The 23,096-nt window shown below is 42.2% G+C and overlaps 1 protein-coding gene across 1 annotated transcript in view; it reads left to right on the forward strand.

The window, feature by feature from the left end:
* The first annotated feature begins 2,080 nt into the window (after positions 1–2,080).
* The window catches only part of ANTXRL (ANTXR like), a 90,732-nt gene continuing 69,716 nt past the window's right edge, over positions 2,081–23,096 (forward strand). Inside the window, exon 1 of the mRNA XM_072627754.1 lies at positions 2,081–2,596. Coding sequence (XP_072483855.1) covers positions 2,442–2,596 — 155 coding nt within the window. The 5' untranslated portion in view covers positions 2,081–2,441. The remainder of the gene's footprint in view (positions 2,597–23,096) is intronic.

Raw genomic sequence — 23,096 nt, forward strand, 5'->3', positions numbered from 1 at the left:
AGCAGATGTTATTAATATTCCCATTTTATAGATGAGGAAACTGAAGCAGCCAAAGGTTAAATGGGAAACTCAGGGAAACACAGTAAATATCAGGTGATGGATTTGAACCCAGGTCTTCCTGACTCATTGTTTTGCCCCCTAAATACCTCTGAGAGAAGAAATATCTGGTGTAATCATTGGGCCCAAGGTTACCCAAATGAAATCCAGATTCATAGGTGCTTGCAATAAAATTCCTGTCTCCCAAAGCAAGAACCACATTAGGCATAATTTTAACTGTGTGCTTACTGGCCTTCTATATTAACGGCTCTAGGACTGTGTAATAGACTTAAGCCTGAGAAAGGAGGAAGGAGAGAGTTCACATAATAAAGACATCTGTCTAAAAATAGATACAACTTACAATTCAAAGAAAAACTATATCCATGTGGTAGTGGTCATAATTAGCAGTGGCAAAAAGAGGACAAGGACATAATGAACCTGAAAAATTTTAAATGTAGAGGTCATGCAGTTGACAAAAAGGTAAACCAAGGCCAGGAGAAGTTAATTCAATGACTTGCCCAGGGTCACTTGCTCAGACTCAAGGTCCTGAGACTCCCAGCCCAATCCTCTTTCTAGTACCTCAAGTTCATTTCCAGTGTAGGATTCCTCATATGTCTAGACAGGTAGGTGACCTCTCTCTAGTATCCTGTGTTCTACTCAGTGGTTCCATTCCATGTACAAACAACACCACACTCATCTGGCCCTCACTAAGCATTAGCTGCTGTCGCTGCTGTTGTGAATCATGACTGGGATCATGGGACAGAGTTTGTTTTGTTTTGTTATGCTTATGAATGGTTTCCATACTTAGACAAATGTTGGTAGTTATCTGTTTATTAAAAGGAACTCCTTTCTTGCCCGTCTTTGTCCTCTCACAGGAATCTATACAAAACCCAAGTGTGGAAATTCATGAAGCTGCATCTCCAGGCTTTCCAAGGGATTGCCAGGGAGGGTAGGAAGCAATAATCCAACTGTTATACTATTAATTTATCTTCCAGAATATCGCTTCCAGGATATTATTGCCCTAGGAAATGTGTGGTGATATTGGTGAGGGATTTATTCCCCCAAAAAAAGATCATTTCTCTGCCCCTCTAAGCTGATGTCTAAATTAGACATCATAATTCTTTTCTTCCTTACCCTCCAAATTACCCTCTTTTCTTCCATCATTATTGGACCATAGGGTTCAAAGCTGGAAGGAACTCTAAAGATGACTTAGTCCAAGCAACTCATCTTACAGATGAGGAAATTGATGCTTAAAAGGCAGGAGTGACTTGCTCAAAGTCACATACAGAAGCAGAGCTGAGATTGGAATGTGGGTGCTCAGGGTCCAGATTACTATCACCTCCGACGTTGTCATCATCATCCAGTCGTTACTAGATCTTTACAAACCAAGTATCTGATCTGACACACAGGCAGGCATTAGTTGTGCAGCACACTTGGGAGAATGCTCAAAGGAAGTCAGACGGCTGGTGATCCCCGGAGTCTCCAAGACTAGTGAGAAGAGCTCTTGGAAAGTCGGGCCTCTATACCCAGACTCCCCCTGTTTTCTGCAGGCTTTGAGCCTCACTGGCCTGCAGAAATTTAGACTCATGAACAACTATTGTTTCCTTTATTACTTCGAAGCAAACAGAAAGAACAGAAAGAAGGCGAGAAGTGTAGAACGAGAGGTCGGGAAACTCATTTGGCCTGCAGATGCTGTTCTGGCAGGCGATTTCCCGGAGCCCTACAATCCGCAAACCCCCTCCCCCTCTGCCAAGCACACTGAGGAGGTCAATGTTTTGCAAAGGCGCAGTCAAAGAACTTTCCCTGCCTCCAAGCCATCCCTGTTTAATTCTCAAACTTTTCCCTTCAACACATCCAGCATCTCTCAGACTGCCTCCAGGAAGGGTAGGCTGGCATTAGTCTAGAAGCTGGAGGCGCTCAGCTTGCGGGGATCGCCGCTGTCCCCGAGTCTCCTGAGCCCCCTGTGCTCCTCCCGGAACAGGAAAAGCGGAGCTCCGGATCCCCCCTCTTCGGAGCTATCCATCCCCACGCGCATTGGACGGGAGGGAGGAGGAAGGCAGTCGGGGCTGGGCTCGTATCACCAAAGCCAGCCTCCTCTGGAGAAGCAGGGATGGAGGAGGGGAGGAGATGGGAGGGGGTGAGGGGGTGAGGGCGGGTTGAGGTGAAGCCGCCGAAGTGGCCCATCCCGGCGGCAGCTCAGAGGAAAGCTTAGGCACCGCTAACGGGGTGGACTGGCTCCGCGCTCGCAGCCCAGACTTTCCTGCAGGATAGTCTCAACTTCGTCTCTCCTAGCGGTCTGTCTGCCGGAGCCAAACGCCAGCCGACCTCCGCAAAGTTACTGGAAGGGGGCGGGTGGGAGATTTGGGGTGGCGGGAGGGGGGGGGGGGGGAGGAAAGGCAAAGAAAATGGCGAGTCGTGGAGCTAAAGTGCCGGGCTCAGCTCTCCTCTACTTGGTCCTGCTGTTCCTCACTTGGAGTTGTGGCTGTGCGCAAGCCGAGGAGGAGAAGGAGGAACAGCGCTCCTGCCACGGCGCCTTCGATCTCTATTTCATCTTGGACAAGTAAGTGGCATCCCAGTTCTTGGCTCGGCTCGCGGCTGGACTTTTACAGAGGGGGCAGGGCTGCTGCTTAGTGTAGCCACCTGGGGCTGATCGCCAGGGCAGTCCAGCTCCTGAGCTCCCGGTAGACACAAAGAGCCCTGTGAAAGGTAAAGAATAAGCCAGGCATGCATTCCTTTGGAAGGAAGTCACGCCAGGTCCTGTACAACCCTCAAACGGAGCAAGGAAGGTAGCCTGACCACCCACCCCCGGGCACCAGGGCGCCTAGGCTGAAGGACGGACACACCCACGCAAATGAAGACGAGAATGCACACACACACACACACACACACACACGCGCACTCACACACACTGTGACACAGACACAGACAAATGCCTGAAGGCCCAGACACACGGACATGAACTCATTGACACTCAAGCACATGGGGTCAGGAAAAGCAATTAATTTGGCTGTCTGTGGCATGACCTGACGGGAGTTATTTCAAAGACCAATCCAGGCCTTAAAGGCCAGCGAGGTCTAAGGCTCCGGGATGGGAGACGTGCTGTTAAGTTGGAAAGTACAGACTATCGGAATTGAGGCCCAGCTTTTCCCAAGTCCCAGAGATGGGAGAGCCTCCCTCCTTGGGAGCAAGGGCCATAAGGATCTTCCGCTGGCACCTAACTTTTGTCTGCGTAGGGTATTTGTCAACCAGAGGCGCGCACACAAGGAGCAGAGTTTGTCCCGCATCTTTGGATCTTTGGCCCTCAGCAGCTGCTTTGAGCTGCTCTGCTCGGGGGTAGACGGGGTGAAAGGCTGCCTACAGGGGGTGGGGCCGGACCAGATGCTAGGCCAAAAAAAAAGGCCAGTAGTTACAAAAACTTTCAGAAGAAAAACTGGTACCATTAATTCAAACAGGCACTAAGAGATTAGGCTACTGAAACTTCTTTGTCTGCAAAAGGCAGAAAGAACCCTTAACGCATTTGTCAGCTTGTCCCTTCCAGCTTTAAACCCTCTGATCCCGATAACTCTTTTTTTCTTAATTTTTAGAAAAAAGAAAAACTCAGCCCAGGGAAGTTTTCTTTATGCCTTTTACCAGAGCTGGGACTAAGGGTAGGCAAAGTGGGCCACTTCCCAGAGCACAGTTAATGCAAAGCGTAGGATGACTCACAGGATCTTTTAAAAATACTGATTCCTTTAAAAAGAAAATGCAAATATTTTTAATGCCAGAAAATTATACTCTGTATGTATAGAGGGTAAAAAAACAACATGTATGTGTTATAGTACAGGTTTAGATTCTCCAGTGTCTGGTAACCTAGGTTCTCTTCCTCCCACTTCCCTGAAGTCTTCAGAATGCTGGAGACACACTTTTTAAACCTTGCCTAGGGCACACAAATTGTTTTACTCCTTTCTATCAACTTGGTACTACTACATCCATAACCTGTATTACCTCATAAAAAGAATTTATACATGTTAGATCCTTGGAACTTATCTCTCCATAAGCTCTTGAACTTTTGTGTGTGCGTGTGTGTTGAAATTTATGTGACTTAAAAAAAAACACCATAGCCAGATTTTCTTGTGGGTTTTTCACTCTTGCTTATTACAATAATAATAACTGGGATTATTATCATTATCATTATTTTGTCCAGACCTATGATTTCATCTGTGTAAGGAATCCCTGCTACAGATAAAGTTTAGCAACTTTTCTGTAATATATAGTTTTAGAGTACAGACTCAGGGCACAGAGAAATTAATCAATTTACCCAAGTCATACAGTCTTTATGTGTCAGAGAGAGAATCTGAATCCAGGCCTTCCTGCCTCCAAGACTAGTCAGTTCACTATATTCTGCTATTTTCATAACATAAAAAAGATAATGGCTTGAGATTTTTCTTTTAACTCCCAAGGCCAAATTTCACTCTTCGATGTGCTTTTGCAAAAATTATTTAGGTCATCGAGATGCAGATATAGAAAGGTATACACTGGTTATTTTTAGGGTTAGCCCTTAAAGACCTCTTCATTAGACTGTCTTTGGTTAGTCAATCAGCAAACATTTATTAAGTATTTGATCTGTGCCAGACACAGTGCCAAGCACTCAGGATTGCAAAGAAAGGAAAAAACACAGTTGGCCTCTTGTAGAAAATGAAATTTGAGTCAAGTCTTGAAGGAAATCAGAAGACGGCATTCCAGGCATGGGAGATAGCCAGTGGAAGGGCAATGGAGAAGCAAGATGGAGGGCTATGTATGGAGAACTACATGGAGAACTATGGAGAACTGGCCTGCAAGTAGGTCAGTGGAATTGGATTTTTGTTTGTGGAGTTTGTGGAAAGTGTAAGAAAACTGGAAAGATAAGAAGGGCTGAATTCATGAAGAGTATCAAATTCCAAAGAAAGGATTTTCTATTTTTCCCTGCAGGCAATAGGGAGGCATTGGAGTTTATTGAGGTGGAGAGAAGGGGTTAATGTGGTGAGATGTACACTTTAAGAAGATCACTTTGGCAGCTGGGTAGAGAATGGATCAGAGCTGGAAAAGACTGGATTCAGGGAGACCTGTTAGGCTATTACTGGTGTCAAGTGATGAAGGCCAGCACTGCATGGCAGCTATATGAGTGGAGAGAAGGGGATGGATACAGGTGTCCTGAAGGCAGACATAACAACAATTAGTAACATTAAATAGGTATAGTGAGTGCAAGTGGAATCCAAGGGTGATCAGGTTGGGAGTCTACTTGGGAGGACAATAGTACCCTCAAGTATAATAGGAAAAGTTGGGAATAGGTTTGGGTTTGAGAGAGGAAGATAATGAGTTCTGTTACTTAGGTGAAATATGAGGCAAGGTCTTCAGCTGAGAGGATTGGGGAAACGGTACCCATAGGAAGCCCAAAGAGCAATGGGAACCAGTCACTGACCTCATTGAGGAAAGGAGAATGCCCTGGGGATTGATAAATAATGGTCAAAATCTATACTGGATGAAAACTTAAATACTTTGAACCATAAAGCAGGAGTGATTGTTGATTGATGGTGATAAAAGGAGAGGCTGGATGTGGTGGTAGGAGCAAAGAGTATTCTACCTTCATCTTAACCAGGGAGTCAGGCAGGGGTGGAGAAGGTGTGAAAGTTCCACCTGTACTATAAAGGGTGGTCAAAGATGCTGGGTCATTAGGAGGGAAGACCTCATCATTAGACTCTATCCTCTTTCTCAGAGAAAGCCAGAAGATAGGAGTAAAAAAAGGAGAAAGGTTTAAGATCAGATCAGATTTGTTAATTATGGAGCAGGAATTCCAGAGAGCACAGTGTAAGAAGAGAATACATCTGGAATGGAAGAATAAAGTTTCCCTGAATAGGGAAGCTATTATTAATGATTAATAATAATAATTATAATGTTGTAATGTGAAATAATATTTAATAATGTTAATCATTTATATTGATAATTAATTACTGCTAATTTCAGTGCAGCAATATCTATAATACTTTATATTTGTCAAATTCTTTATAATTTTGAGAATATTTTCATCTCATTTCAATAAATCAATCAAACTTATTAACCATCTGCTATGTGCCGGGTACTGTGTTAAGCCTCAGACCCTCACCCTGGGTGGCAGGCAGAGCAGATATTTTTATTCCCACCTTGCAGATGAGGAAACAGAAGTTTAAGAAGGTTACAATGACTTAACTGAGGTCAGACAGCTATAAGGGCTGGAACTTGGTCTTCTGACGCCTAGCTCAATGCTTTTTTGCACTAGATGAGACTGTATCACAGAATCACAGAATGTGAGAGTTGAAAGGATCTCAGTGGCTAGACAGGCTATCATACACTCCAAAGGAACCCCCACTATAACCTGGCCAGCAGCTGGTCCTTCAAAGAAAAGGAAGCTACCACCTCTGGTAGTGGAAGTGGCCCATGCCTAAAAGGGAATGAGCTTTGGGATTACTTCAGGAAGTTTTTCCTGATGTCAAGCATAAATTTTCCTCTTTGCAACTTCCACTTAAGTCTCCTGCCTTCTGGGCTAAAACACAAGTCCAAACTCTCCTTCATGTGACAGCCCCATCAAATGTTGGGGGACAGTTGTCATGTCCCCTTGAGTCTTCCATTCTCCATGCTAAACATCTTCAATTGCTCCAGCAGATGCTCCTGTGATATGGACTTGATGCCCTTCATCTTTGTAGACCTCTTCTAGACACTCAGGCCCTGTGACTCTGGCTTATTACTGGTGGAGAAACTATCACCTAAGTGATCAACTCAATAACAAGCCAATGGCAAAGCACAGCCTCAGACACTTACTAGCTGTTTGACCCCGGGCATGTCACTTAATACCGCTTCCCTTAGTTTCCTCATTGGTAAAATGAGCTGGAGGTGGAAATGGCAAATGACTCCAGTATCTTTGCCAAGAAAACTCCAAATGGGGTCACAGAGAATCAGATATAACTGAACAACTACCAAAAAAAAAACAAAACAAAATACCTCTCATGCTCTTTGCTTCAGGGAGGATCTCTGTGCCAGAACGATTCTGGCAACATATTTCTTTGCCCCAATGCCATATTATTTCCTTCTATTTCCCTTTGTCAAGAAAGATCCATGTCCAACACCATTCTTGTTCATACCCACACTTTTCATCCCATGTACTTCCCAAGGCTTCTCCAAAGAAGAGAAAGTTGTTTTATGCAAATGGCTGCTTATTTAACCAGTGTGAGTTTAAGGGGAGGAGAGGAAAGTAGGGGAATTTAGAAATCCTCTTGTTCAGACCTCTTATTTAACAGATGAGGAAGCAGAGTAGTAAATGTCAGAGTTTGGATCTGAACCTAGACCCTCTTGATTCCAAATCCAATATTCTTTCTGCTATGTTGTGCTGATTTGGAAATTTCCCCATGCTGCCTTTACATTTAGCCATTCTCAAAAAGGAAATGAGGATGGAAGTGACATGGAGATAGAGCCAGAGATCAGGGTACTGCCATATCCTCCGGTGTAGCCTCTGGTTTGTACCTCTACTTCCTGTAGGGTATGTATGAGCTCATCATGTTCACTGGTTGAATATTTAACATTGAGGGCACATAGCTGCTTCTACTCATTTCTCAGTGAGCTATGGCCAATCTGTTCACTGGGATGTTTAGACAATTCCAGACACACTAGAGAATATTTGAGGGGAAGTGAAGAGAGACTTCTTGAAAGGAAAATCTTCCTAACAACTAGATGTAACCAAAAGTGAAATAGCTTGCTTTCCCTTTTCTTAGAAGAGTTCAGTCAAAGTCTGGCTAACCACTTGCTGAGTATGATATAGTGGGGCTTCTTTACAGAAGTTGTGTGATCTGTGATTTGTCACCTATCTGGATACATAACTTGAGCTAGAGACCCTCCAATGGAAAGAAAAACCAAGATTTTATGTCTTTGCTCTTTATTTGATATTCAGATAAATTACCAAGAAAAGACACACATACACAAGGTATATCAAAGGAATTGCATTTGACAGTGGCCTGCCACAATGACAGGGCCATGTTTCGGGGATCCTGTCCATCTTTCTGCCTCCTCAGGCATTCAGCGAGGAGTTGGCAGAGAGTCTTGCAGCTCAGGACTGCAAGAATGGGCTTGTCAACAGCTAAATCAAAATTCACTGCCCCAGGAAAATAACATGACTATGGAACTATAATTTCACAGTTACCTTTAGTGCTGAGTCCACACTTGTGGGTGTAAAAGACCTGAAAGGAATACATCCAAAAGGAAACATCTTTCCCAGCATTCCAGAAGGGCTGGCAATAATCTAATAAACTCAACAGGGGTGAAGGAAAAGGCGGGCTGCAGGGGGACAGCTAAAAGGCAGGGGATTAGGGGTTGATGAGCCCTCTGTTACTGAGGGCAGATCTATTCACTTTGAGGGAAAATAGGCCATTAGGAAGTGACTTGATAGGCTAAGATGACATCCTCCCTTAGGTACCTAGTTATTAATGGATGCTCTCTGACTCAATGCCATTTTGGAGCGATTTTGAAAGAACATAAGACTACTTGGGCAAGGAAGGGCCAGGAGTGACCGGGGCATGAAAACAAGCAAACCTTTGTTGCCATGGAAATATTTTTGGACTGCCTCAAGGGTGAAGAATCTGGAGGCTATTGGGATGTTAATAATAAGAGCTGACATTCCTATTGGAACACTTAAAGTTTTCACAAAGTATACACACTATGTCCTATGATCTTCAAAATGACCTTAGGAAGTATACCTTCCAGGTGTATGTCTATTTTATGAAAGTTAAATATTTGTCCATGGTCACACAGGGAAAGTGGGAGGGGCCAAGTCTACTCTCTCCTGAGATTAGTGCTCTCTTCATCGGTCAATCAACATGTGTTAAACTCTTGCTAGGTTAGGTGCCAGGCTCTGGTTAGGTGCTAGAGATACAAAAACAAAAAGAAAACAGTCCCTAGCTTCAAGAAGCTTACATTCTACCCAGGGAGATGTGTAATCATGTAAGCATGCCCACAATAAATATAGGGTCTTTTCTTCTGGGAGGCAGGAACTAGAAGACACAAGATTGCTGTAATTCATCAATACCTACTTGGCACAAAGGCTTTTCAGGGCCACACCTGCAATAACATGGCCATTTCATGGTTCTCTTGGGGCCATCTTTGAAAGATTTCTCTAGAGCTAGATGTGTCCAATGGATGGACCCCAATCTTGGTTATCTTTCTGAACACCTTTTTGGTTCTATTTTGTATAAGTCACAGAAGCTTTGCAGAGTCCTGTTCTGCTGAAGTCAACTAGGTTAAAGAAACAAAAGAGGTTCTTAGAATGAGGCCACCCAATCAGTGGAAGACCTCTCAAGGTAGTCAAAGCCTAGGTAGGGCCCCAAGAGTGCCTTGAACCTGAAACCTAATCTAAAAATGATGTCACCTGGGGAAAATGAGAGCTTTAGAAAAAATCTCCCCAGCAGTGAGGGTCTTAAGCAGTAATACTACCTTCCTTGATAAAACAGCCCAACTGCCTGAATCTCACTAGGCTATGGATATGGGAGAAAAATGTTTGCAGGATTGTAGATCTAAGTTGGAAGGGACCTCAGAATCCATTAAATAGATTATAAGTAGACTATAGACCAGCACAATTAAGCAACTTGACCAAGATCACATAGGTCAGCAGTATCTGAACTCAAGTACCCTGAACTCACAATGTGTTCTTTCTACTGTACCACATAGAAAAATGGAAGACTTTCCAAGCTATAACCAGAAAATGTCATTTACTAAAAATTGGTCTAGAATTTGGGGGGGGGGGGTTATGTTTCATGTATCAGCCCCCTAATAATAATAATCCTTGATTTTCATATCTCTTCATTGCCCCCATTCTGCAAAAAAGAGAAGATGATAGAGGTAGCACTAAAGAGGGAGCCTAGTCTGGTAGTTGGAGTGCTGAACTTGGAGTTAGGAAGACCTGACTTCAGATCTGATCCTAACAATGTAACTATGAACAAGATATTTAACCTCTATTGACCTTTGCTTATTCAGCTATAAAATGGGCATAATATTTTCATGATGCCTCATGGTGTGTTTATAAGACTCAGTTAAGATAATATATATAAAGTGCTTTGCAAACTTCAAATGCTAAATGAAATCAAAGATTTAGAGCTAGAAAGGAACTCAAGTGTTATCTATACAAACCTTTTCTTTTTACAACTAAGGAAAAAGATTTTCTGAGAGGTGTAGCCACTTGTCCAGAATTAACAAGAAGGAAATCTCAGAGGTGGGATTTGAACCGAGGTCTTCCTGAATCCAACTTAAGCACTCCATCTACTACATTATGCTGTCAGCTATTATTAACATTTAACTCCATATTTTAAGCCTTAATATATCTGTTACCATCCAAGTTTACGAGAGAAGATGGGAAGAAAATTGAGATCTCTAACTTTAGGACTAGATATACTTCTCATCTCAAAATAGCTTGTCCTTCCATAAATGGAGCCTGTAATAGGAAAAAACTCCTATTAAAATTTCTCTCATACAGTAACAGTTGGCCCAGTTATGCTTCATGTATTAAGACCATGGGAACCAATGGGAGGGTCCATGTTTAGAGAGAGAGTTGAGCTATAAGAATATGAACATAGCAAGCTAAGTGAATAGCAGGGACCCTTGGGATGTTTTTTGGCAGAGATATACTGGTCTTATGAATGGCTAAACATATCCATGCTCTCCACTGACTTTCCTGGATACTGCCTCTCTCTTTGACTAATTTTTCCTATTCATTAAACAGGGATAGAGAAAATAAAGTCTTTGGAAGTACAGGATCTTAGAATCATTGATTTAAAGCTGAAATGGGAACTAGTCCAACTCACTCATTTTGCAGATGAGGAAACTGAGTCCCAAAGACAATTAGCAACTTGGTCAAAGTCATTCAGATCTTGAGTGACAGAACCAAAATTGAAACTCCTATTCTTTTACCTTTTACCCCAAACCCAGTGCTCTTTCCACAGCACTATAGTGGTGATATTATATTCCTTATTTTAAAAAAATAACTGCTTTCCATCTTTTTGAAGGCAAATGATTCAGAATGAATTTGCGCAAATGAATTAGCTCCTTTCTTCCTGGAAAAGAAAACCAAAGAGTTAAATAAGGCAACTTTTGTTTAATAACATAGCAAATGTAGTTTAAAATCCTTTAGCTGTTTGTCATCTCCCTTCCTGTTATCCTTTTGTCAGAGTAAGTTCTGCTCTGAATTTAGTTGCCTATTACTTCAATATGGTCCATTTCCCAAGAATGTTTTAAAAGCCCATATACTGACTAATCCCCAAATAACAATAATAAAGATGCATCCGAGGTCTCAGATTGAAAAATGTGGTAAAGGATGGCCTAGTTGGGTAATAGCATACCTCATAGACTAGAGCCTTAGGCTCATAAAGATCAAAGATGTCGAACTGGAAAGTACCAATGAAGACTTCCAGTCCACTGCCCTCCCCCCTGCCCCTCACTTTACAGAAGAGGAAATTGAGGTCGAGAAAAGTGAACTTACCCACATCGTCCTGGCAGCACGTGGCAGAGCTGAGATTGGACCCCATTCTCTGACTCCAGAGCCAGCATTTTTCATTGTATGAAACTGCTCTTTGCAGGAGTCTTTCCTGTGATCTTGACTTAGTCTCTTAACTTACAAAAACAAAACAAAATTTGTTTCATTTCTCTGTCTTTTCTTCCCTAGTGGGTTTTTTTTTTCATTTCTTTAAGGCATGCCCTTTGCCACATTCCTCCTCTGGGCTCCAAAGTCAGAACGAAGAAATAATGAAGGAAGGATAGATGTGTATCCCATCCTTTTCCCTGGTAACTTTTGTTCCTACTCCCTCCTTAGGCTTTGGAAGGGAGGAATGAGCACAAACCACTGGTATGTTAATTCTGTGGGATTGCTCTTAGAATGGAGGGCCCTGACCCATGAAAAGCACCTCACCACATCTCCATTTCTTCTTTTCTAAACTGGAAGGGTATTGATCTAATTTCTGGGGTTATGATAGCTCCCTTGTACGTAGCCTGGCTTAGATCACATCTAAACTTCTGTATTTAGCACCACATTCTGATCAGCTGGAAACTGTCTAAAGAAAGGCTACCAGCATGCTGAAGGGTCTAGGGAACCTTGCCATTCAGTGTTCAGCTGAAAAAGCTGGGGATGTTTAGCTTGGAGAAAGAGAAGCCTTATATGGGAAATATGATGGCTGCTTCAAGTCCATGAAGAGCTATCATGTAACAGAAAAGGGATTAGGCTTATTCCACTTGGCCTGAGAGGGTAGAAATAGGAACAGTGAATAGATGTTGTAGAAAAACAAGTTTAGATTTGACATCAAGAAAAACTGCCTGACCATTAACCTTATCTAAGAGGCAGCTAGATGGCTCAGCAGATAGAGTGTTGGATCTGGAGTCATGCAGACCTGAGTTCAAATCTGTCCTCAACTATGTGACCTTGGCCAAGTTATTTAACCCTGTTTGTCTCAGTTTTCTTGTCTGTAAAATGAGCTGGAGAAGGAAATGGCAAGCCACTCCACTGTCTTGCCAAGAAAACCCCATACAGGACACAACTGTGCAACAACAACCACAAAAAAAAATGTTGAATGGGTTGCCTTGAGAAAAAAATGGAGTCTCCTGTCCTCCCAGTAAAGGTCTTCAAAACAAGGCTGTTTGATCATTTGTAGAGTGTGTTGGAGAGGGCATGTTTGCTCAGTTATGCTTTAGACTAGATGGAAATTGTGATCCCTACTAGCTCAGAGTCTTTGACTTTGGTGTCAGAGAAATCATTAGTTGTACTTCCCATTCTTTTTCTGTTTGCAACATAGGACCTTCCAGTAGGGATTGGGTTTTCCCCCTTTTCCCTGAAGGTTGGGGAGCATTTTCCCCCTCTATGCCCAGTCAAAAATCTATTCCTTTTTCTCCCTAGACCCCATACTTCTCTCATATACCTGCTGGTTTTTCATAATTGTTTTCCTTAGTTTCTGGTTGGTTGGTTATTCAGTCATCTCTCCATCTGCATCTTCCACCCTCAGAAAACACATAAACAACCAGGACTTGTGATTTCATAGGTAGGGAAACTGGTTCACGTACTGCCTTTGAGAGTTGCCCATGACCATATAACTTGGAAGTGTCAGAGGCTAGATTTAAACCCAGTCTTCCTGATTCCCAAGCCCAATGCTCTAATCATGGCACTGTATATGAAAGACTTCATATACAAATAGTGAAGGGTAGTAGAGAAACCCATAGGGACCATATCAGAGTCATTCTAAGCACTGGTTAGGAAATAGTGTCTCAAAGATACTAACGGGAATTTGGGGAAGGAATAATACATTTGCTCCAACAAAAGAGCCAGATTTAATTTATTTCCTTTCTGTTTAACCACTTAAGTGGTTATGGCAAAAACAATGTGGAATTTGGGATAAATTTTTAGTATTCTTATGCAGGGCTATTGTATTGTGCCAGGTGATTCTGTAACAAAATAATTTGAGACTGTTCTGCAGACAAGTGGCCTTAGCTCATTAAGGCAAGGAGATTCCCTGCTAGCTGTGGTAAAGCTAATTGCTCCATTATAAGAGAAGATTAAAGACAACATTAAAAAGAAGAGTGGAAATTTCTGTTCAGGACCTGGAAATCCTTGTTTGCAGGGCAAGAATTCACCCACCATGAACACTAGACTTTAAGTTGTTCCACATATAGGCTAATTTATGTGGTGTATGGGTCATGTCAGCTAGGATGACAGCTACTCTGGATATAGGGGAATACCTGTTTGGAACCTTGGGGATTCCTCTAAAAGATGGGAACTTCCATCCATCATCTTCATCTCCCAACTGGAGCTACACTGAAGTCTTCCTGCCCATTTGTTTTCACTCTTTTTCTTCCTCAAAAAGAAACAGTCATAAAAACTTTTTAAAAAAGGAAACAAGCGTCTCTTTCAAAGGATCTGTGGGTTTCCATCATATATGTCCCACCCCACACCATGCCCCATTTTTTTGGAATACCTCTGAAAGAAGAAACTGTTCAAGGTGTTGACAGTTCTAATGAGAGAAAATGAGAACCCTTGTTATCAGTGATTCACAAGGCAGTGGATGCTGAGCAGAGAGATAGATGATGACTCCCCAATCAAAATGTCCCCTGTCTCTCTCCTGAACTTCAGTCCCACATCATCACTTGTCTGCTAGACATCTCCTTTTTGATGTCCTATGGGTATCTCAAACTTAGCAAATCAAAAAATCATCTTCCACCAAAACTTGTATATCCCCAAATTTCCCATATCCTTTGAGAGTATCAACATTCCTCCCATTGTAAAGTAGGTTTGTAACCCATTATGGGGGACAGTCCTTGACTAACTAGCCAATCAGTTAACAAGACATTGATTCTACCTTCAAAATGTCTTTCATATTTATTCCCTTTGTTTCCTGTTCATCCAGTCACCATTTTACTTCTAGCCCTCATTATTTCTTGTCTTAGATAACTTCTAAAATCTCCTAACTGACCTCCTGATTCCAGTTTCTTTACTCTCTGATTCATGCTTCACATAGCCACCTAAGTCCTCCTAAAACATAAGTCTGACCATGTCCCTCTCTTTCTCAAATTCTCAGTTACTACCTATTGTCTATAGTAGAAAGCTACAGACTCCTCATCTCACAGCACTTAAAATCCAACATAATTTTCTTGTCCATTTCCAAATCATGCTTCTGGTATTCTAGCCATCATCCTCTCTCCCCTGCCCCTGGAAACTGGACTCAACCCCTGTGACCTCTGAGTTTTCCTTTTTTCTTCCCTGGAACGAGATATTTCCTATATACACTTGCCAGACACTTCCAGACCATGCTGTTACACTTGTACCATCCTTTTCCCATCTCTCTCCTTACCCAGCTCCCCTTGATGTTATATTCCCCTATTAGAACGTCTTACTTGTTTATATTTGTATTCCCATACTTACCATACTTAGCATACCTATTGTACCTGGCACATAGTCAGTACTTACTAAGTGGTTTCTCATTCACACACTCACACAATCTAGCTCTAGCCTCCTTTTAAAACCATATTTCATACAATTTCCCTTTTATAAATTCTGAATTGCAGACAAACTGGAATACTGTCTCTTGCCTAGACTTGACGTTCCAGCTCTTATTTCTGTCCCTTTACACAAGCCATTTGCCATGTCCAGAATGCGTTGCTTCTTCACCTGTCTCAAGGCTTAATTCTAATGCCTCCTCCTACAGGAAGCCTTCCTTGGTGCCTACTACCCCCACCCCAGCAGGATTAGTTAGTGCTTTCTCTCTCTTTAGTTTTCCAATATACTGCGTCCTCTCTGAAGAGCATAAGCTCCTTGAAGGCAGGGACTGCCTCTGTCTTATCTTTCATCCCCAATAAGCAGCACAGCGTCTTATGCATAGTAGTTATTTGCATATTTGTTGAATTCAAGTGATTAGAACTGAGTTGGATTGAATTGAATCCTGATTTCTGTGGTGTTGTTCCTGCCTGGTTCTTTCTTCTGTGCCTTCTTCAATCTCCCTTTATCTATCTCTCACTCCTTAATTATTTGCCCCCAGTGTCCTGTCATGGATCTTCTCTCTCTACTCATTCTCCCTTAAATCTAAATATTCTCCCTATGCAGGCAACTCTCAAACTTATATCTCTTCTAAACTCTAGTTCTCTGCCTATACATCCTTTAGGCATCTCAAACTCCAACTGTCAAAAATGGAAGCGATTATCTTCCTCGCTAACTCCACCACCCCTCCAGGTAGCCCTTTCTGAGCCCCCATCTTCTCAGTCATCCCTGACATTTCCCTCTCTTCCTCCATATCTCTTCAGCTGTCTGTCCTTTTTAGCCTTTTCCCACATCTTTTGGATTCACCTGCTTCTCATCCACTCACATCACTTTTGTCACTTCTTACCTGGACCATAATAGTATATGGCTAGGAGCTGTCTAGCTAGAAGGGACCTCGGGCCACCTAGTCCAACCCCCTCATTTGTAAGATGAGGAGATTGAGTCCTAGTGAGGTTAAATGGTTGGTCCTCATTGGTGGAATCTGAACCCATGAACTCTTGACTTCAGAACCAATCTATACTCTACTTCCTCCCTGATCCAGGCTTCTTTCTCCTCTAATCCGTTGTCCACACAACTGGCAAAATAATCTTTCTAAAGGATTGATTTGACCATGGCACTCCCCTTCAGTGGCTCCCCCATTACATCTAGGAGAAGATAGAAATTCCTCTTCATGGCATTGAAGGACACCCACAAACTGGCACCAGCCTACTTTGCCAGTCTTACTTCACATGACTCCCCTTTGCACACTCTACATTGCAGCCAAACTGACCAACTAACTGTTCCCTGAACTTGATATTTCATCTCCTTTTTTCTTATCTTTGCACAGACTGTCTCTTTTGTCCAAAATGTACTTCCTCCTCTCCTCTGTCTCTAAGAATTCTGGCCTACCTTTAAGGTTCAGCTCAGCTGCCTTCTCTGATCTCCCTTGGTTGCTATAATCCCCCACAGAATATTTAAGTTTCTTAAGGATATGGTCTATTCTTTTCCTTTTCCCCATCATCTTTGTAATAATAATAGCTGGCATTCTCATGGGCAGCTAAGTGACACAGTGGACAGAGCACCAGACCTGGAGTCAGGAAGACTCATCTTCCTGAGGTCAAACAGAGCCTCAGACTCTTCCTAGCTGTGTGACCCTGGGCAAGTCACTTAACCCTGTTTGACTTAGTTTCCTCATCTGTAAAATGAGCTGGAGAAGGAAATAGCAAACCACTCTACTATCTTTGCCAAGAAAACTCCATATGGGGTCCCAAAGAGCCTGAAACAACTGAGCAAAAACAAAAGCATTTATGGAGTACTTCAAGGATGGGAAAGCACTTTTATACAATTATCTCATTTTATTCTCAAAATCAGTCTGAGAGATAGGTACTATTATTTATCTCCATTTTACACATTAAGAAACTAAATTTTAAGGGAGGTTAAGTGACTTGCCAAGGGCCATACAGCTAGCAATTGTCTGAGAGTAGATTTGAATTCAGATCTCCCTGACCCAAGTCCAGTGCTATATCCTCTGGACGTTCTAGCTGCCTCTTTTTACCTATAATGCCTAGCACAATGTCTTCAACTTAGTAGAAGCTCAATAAAGGTTGATGAGCAGAAATGGACCCAAAGTGTCTTACTGGGTGAGGAAAGCTAGCCAGGGAATCCAAGGCAATCCAGCGTCAGAATCCATCCCCTGATGCTGCATTCTCCCCTTGGAAGAATGCCAGAGTACAGGCCCCTGACCATCTCTGCCCAAAATCTTATACATCAGTGGATTTTCCATTGCATACAAAATGACGGGTCTTGAATGCTTTGGGTTTGCCTGGTGGTTTCATGGTAGGGAAAACTCCTGTGGAAGAGTCATGTCATTGTTTCAGAGAATTTGGAGCTAGAATTGGACTTCTTGTTACCAACTCATGGGTATGGAAGCGAGAGTCCAGCCTCCTTTCAGGTCTTTGTTGTGTGAATCAGCCAAGGCAATCACTCAGTTGTAGAAACACTTACTCTGCTGGATTCTAACCACTGCCGGCTTTTCTGTTTGTGTGTTTGCCCTCCTTCATGTGGTATATACTTCGTTGGCTCGTGATTCATGCCAGGATCTTATTTGGTACTACATGAGCCTTTGGGGGTGGGGGAGAAAGCAATCCAGATGTTCAGAGAAAAAGTTTGGCATTTCACAGCCAGTCCAAGAAAGTGGGTCATGTGGTGAATCCTCCCCCATGAGATGCTGTTATAAATTCAGGCTCAGTTTCTATCCTCAAAGCTTAGACTTACCCATACTCAGGCCGTAACTTGGAAGTAGTACTAGTGGAGGAGTCAATATGTACATATCAAGTGTAATGCTACTTTTGCGGCCCCAGACTCATGAGGCAAGTAGTGAATGGCACTCAGGGAGGGTCCATGTTGCTCTGCGATTAAGACTACCACTCACAGAGTCAGGAGACCTGAGTTTGGTTCCCAGCTTCAACAGGTACCTCCCAGATTTACTGTGAGATCAAAATGAGATTATGTATGCAAAGGGGCAATGTGGATGCGGCACTGGCCTGGGAGTCAGGCATACCCAACTCAAATCCTGCTTCAAATACTTACTAGCTGTATGCCTCTGGGCAAGTCACTTAACTTCACTGTGCCTCAGTTTCCTTATTTGTAAAATGGGAATAGAAATAGGACTTCCCTCACAGAGTTGTTGTGAGGATCAAATGAGGCGATATATGTAAAGTGCTTTGGAAACATTGAAGTGGTATATAAATGCCGGCTGTTATTATTATTAAACTTTCAAACACCATATAAACGTCAACTATTATTATAACCAGCTGGGTGACTCTTGGCAACCATTTTTGCTTCATTGACAAAATGAAGACGATAATATTGTACTACCTGCCTCACAGGGCTGTTGTAAGGAAAACCTTTTTTTATATATCTAAAAGGGCTATATAGAAGTGAATTATTATCTGTATTACTCACCAAGAGAGTAGACAGAGAACTTGTATACAGGAAGACCACGGTTCAGATCCTGCCTTTGACACAAGCTAGCTGTGTGACCACAGGCAAGTGATTTAACCTCTCAGTGCCACCAGGCAACTCTCTAAGCCAAAAAACTACACACTAGTTGGCTACCTGCCTTGGTGAAGGAAGAATCCACACTAGAGTCCACACACCATTGAAATCCTAGGTCTATAATAACAACACAAGACTATTCTGGTTTTGCTTTTAAGCAATTGGGCATTTCTCATTGCCTAGCTGTTCACATGTGCGCTCATCCTGTCTCCATCATCAGCCTGAGTGGATGAGCCAAGTGGGATGAAGAATCTATCGATAGAGATGTGGAGGGGCTAGGACATTGTTGTTCTGGCTATTGAAGGAGGAAAGTGGTGAATGGTGATCGGGAAGCTCTAACCCTAACTTACCACTTAGGTAATCACACTGGGCTGCTGGAATAAGGAAACCCAGGCCCATTTATTAGAGTGAGCACTTGGAGCAGATCTTCCAGAACTTTGAGGTTTCTCCTTACCCTGGAAGGTCTGCTCTAAGTATCCCTTTTGTCTATAAACAAATTTCTTAACCAGTATTTTAGTTTCTTGTATCTCCTCTCCTCCCTTTCCCCCTCCCCCCTCTCTTTTTCTCTCTCTCTCTCTCTCCCTCTCCCCATGTCTCTCTATCTCCCTCTTTCTCTCTCTGTTTCTCTGTCTCTGTCTCTCTCCCTCCCTCACTGCTCCCTCCCTTTGTTTTTCTCTGTCTCTCACCATCTCTCTTTCTTTCTCTCTCCTTCTCTTTCTTTCTCTCTGTCTCAGTGTCTCTATTTTTCTCTATTTCTGTCTCTGTGTCTTTGTGTCTCTTTGTCTCCCCCTCTCAGTTAAGGAGGAGGAGGATGAAGAAAAATCTATTAGATTTGGTAGTTAAAATATTGGTGGTGACTTTGAAGAGAGCAGTTTCAGTTGAGTAATAAGACTGGAACCAAGATTGGAGAGGATTACTGTTTGTGATTCAAGGAATCAAAACTTTTCATGCTGGATGAGTCATCTATTTCAATTTCTCCGTTTTACAGATGAGGAAAGAGAGGCTCAAAAAAGAAAATGACTTGCCCACAGCTAGCTAGTACAGAGCTAAGATTAGACTACCCCCCCTCCCAAATCCTCTGACTCCCAGTTTTGGGCTTTTCCCTGTACATGGTGGTGATATCAAAAATGACGTAGTTGAAAGTCATGTTAAGGCATACAAGACTCCAACTTCCAAACTCATTCTAGATGAATGCAGAAGAAGAAAGGATCTGGCACCAAACTTGTGTGGTTTGTTCCTGAAAAAGAAAAAATTAAACTTACTGCCCAAGGATGGTCTTGCTTAGTGTTTGCCCTGCCTCATCTTCTCTGGACCTTTTGTCTTGTTTTAGGCCCACAGTTATCTTGGAGGGATTAAAAGGCTCATTGCCAGAGTCATCATTTCATGAAATCTTTTATTTTTAGGATTAAAAAAATTCTCATGAACTTTAGTAAGCACAAACATTTCCATATACAAGGAACAGAAAGAGGATTGTATTTGATACCCCTTTTAACAAGATCTTAGGGCTAGAAGAAACAAGGTCATTTAGTGCAACCCGCCACTCAGTGCCAGAATTCACCTTATAAGAACCCTGATGGATATTCTCCTTCTGCTGGGACAGTTCCAGGAATGGGGAGGTCACTGCTCCATGATAAGGCCCATTCTATCTGCAGCTAACTCCAGCTGGTAGGAAGTCCATCATGGCCTTCCTATAATGTCTCCACATCGGACCTAATGTCCCTTTGTTGTTTTGCAAAATGAGTCTAGTTTCTTGTTCACATTATGACACTTTCAAGGCAAGATCATCTTGTCCCTACTGGGTCTTCTCTCTTCTGGGCTTAAACATCCCCAGTTCCTTTCACTGTGCTCCGTCATATTCCCATACCTCTTTATTCTTCAGCACTGTGGCCAATTTGGGTACCCTTCTTCCAGTCAAGACTTGGTACTATCCCCAGTTGACCCTCCTCCACTCACACATTCACCATCCCCAGTTCTGCCATATTGACTATATCCAGCATACGTGCATGCAAGAACTCCTCCAATACTTGTCCTACTTTCCTAGGGTATTAGGTTAGGATGAAAGGGATGAAGATCTTGGCTTTTCCTGTCACCTGTATTTGATGTTTATTTTCCTCTGTGTGGTTCCACTTCAGGTCTTTTATAGGGCAGTCGGAGAAGGGAGGAGAGCAGAAAAGAAAAATAAATTATGTTCAAAGGAACTAATATGAAGCACCATCTATTAATGGGTGTTTTGTGGACTTTGAAACGCAAGCTCTTGAAGGGATAGAATCATGTTGCTTTATGCAGAATCAGCAGCTAGCACCGTTCCTTACATGAATGACCTTAGGTGAATTACCTCAATTTCTTCATCTAGAAAATGGGGACAATAATATTTGTACCATCTACCTTAGAAGGCTGTTGTGAGGTGCTACTGATGAAAGGCAGTATAGGTAGTGGGTAGGGCTTTGGACTTGGTGTCAGTAAAACTTGACTCATTACATCCTGCTTCAGATACTTGCTAGCTGTATGACCCTGGGCAAGTCACCTAACTGATCTATGATTCAGTTTCCTCATTTGTAAAATAAAGGGGTTGGACTTGATGATCTTCTAAGGTTCTTTCCAGATCTAAATCTGTGATCCTATGACTTTAGAAAATGATATATAAATGTCAGCTTTTGTTTTGCTAAGCTCTTAGTGAATGTTTATTGAACTGAATTTAAATCCACCGATAGACATCCGGGACATATTAAACAAAGGAAATAGGAAACTTTGCCGACCACTTTTTTAAGATGTCTTTGTTGGAAAGTCCATAACAAACTGAGATATCCTGGGTTCCATTCCTACGATCTGCCAATTTTAGGCTGGAAAATTTTAAAGAGTAATTATGACAAAGAAAGAAGCAAAGTTGGCTATCGTGTGTAAAGACTCTGTGACCTAGTGGATAGAATGCTGGGCATAGAGTCATAATGTCATTCTGACTCAGACATTTATTAGCTGGGTGACCATGGGCAAATTACTGAAGTTTCTATTACCCTTAGTTTGGGGCAGCTAGGTGGCCTGGTGGGTAGAGTACTGACCCTGGAATCAGGAGGACCTGAGTTCAAATGTGGCCTCAGGTGCTTACTCTCAATGTGACCCTGGAAAGGTCACTTAGCCCTGTTTGCCTCAGTTTCCTCATCTGAACAATGAGCTGGAGAAGGAAATGGCAAACCGGTGGAGTATCTTTGCCAAGAAAACCCAAAATGGGGTCACAGAGTCAGACATGACTGAAATGACTACATGACAACAAAGCCATAGTTTTTCCCATTTGCATGATGAGATTAATAATCCCTGTAAAGTACAGGGTTGTTATTAGGGTCAAATGTATATAAAGTACTGTATATTATATTATATATTACATACTTATATACGTATATATAATTATATATATTAATTAAATACAATTATATATCAGCGCAAAGCACTATGGGATAATGTATGTAAAGTACTATACATTAGTGTAAAGCACTATGAAGAGTGTATATAAAGTATTAGATATTAATGCAAAGCACTGTGGGATAATATATAGAAAGCTGGCCTTGCAGTTAAGAAGACCTGAGTTCAAGTCTTGCCTCTGATACATACTAGCTATGCGATCAAAGAGAAGTAGCTCAATTGCTTACTGCCCAAGGCAACTCTCTAAAAAGTTGACAGTCTACTCCAGTGGAGGGAGTTTTCACACTAGGATTATGAAGGAATACTATTGTACAATAAGAAATGATGAGCAGTGTACTGTCAGAAAAACTTTTAAAGACTTACATGAATTGATGCAAAGTGAAGTGGGCAGAACCAGTTAAGCATTGTACACAGTAAGAGCAAGATTGTATGTTGTATTACTAGTAGTTCTTACATGAATGAAATCATGGGTCCCCAAAATACAAATACATGTATTTACTTGTGTGTATATGTGTGTTGTTATTCAGTCGTGTCCAACTGTTCAGGACCCCATGGACCAACTGTCCAAATCCCATGGGATTTTCTTGGCAAAGATACCGGAGTGGTTTGCCATTTTCTTTTCCATTTTTACCTAGGCGGGGTTAAGGGACTTACCCAGGGCCACACAGTTAGTAAATGTCCAAGGTCACATTTGAACTCTGGTCTTTCTGACACTAAGTCCAGTGTTCTATTCACTTCATTACCTAACTGTTCCAAATAAATGTGTTCATATACTTTGTATTTACAAAGATACAGTTTAATGAATGAAATGAATTTAAAAGCATTTATTAATAGCTTACTATGTGCCAAGCACTGTGTTGAAACATGGGGAACCAAAGATTGTCCTTAAACCACAAGGAGCTTCTGTTTCAGTTGTAAACGCAATATACATATAAGGCAGTAGTGACCAGGTGGGAACACTTCTGTCTAGAAAGTTACTGAGATGGTCAGTGGCGATACAAGTATAACCTGAGAAATCCCATCCAGGTATAATGGTGGAGTTAATTTGATCATAGTTCATGGTTCCAGAATT

The sequence above is a fragment of the Notamacropus eugenii genome, chromosome 1 (assembly GCF_028372415.1).
Source record: "Notamacropus eugenii isolate mMacEug1 chromosome 1, mMacEug1.pri_v2, whole genome shotgun sequence".
Taxonomy (NCBI): domain Eukaryota; kingdom Metazoa; phylum Chordata; class Mammalia; order Diprotodontia; family Macropodidae; genus Notamacropus; species Notamacropus eugenii.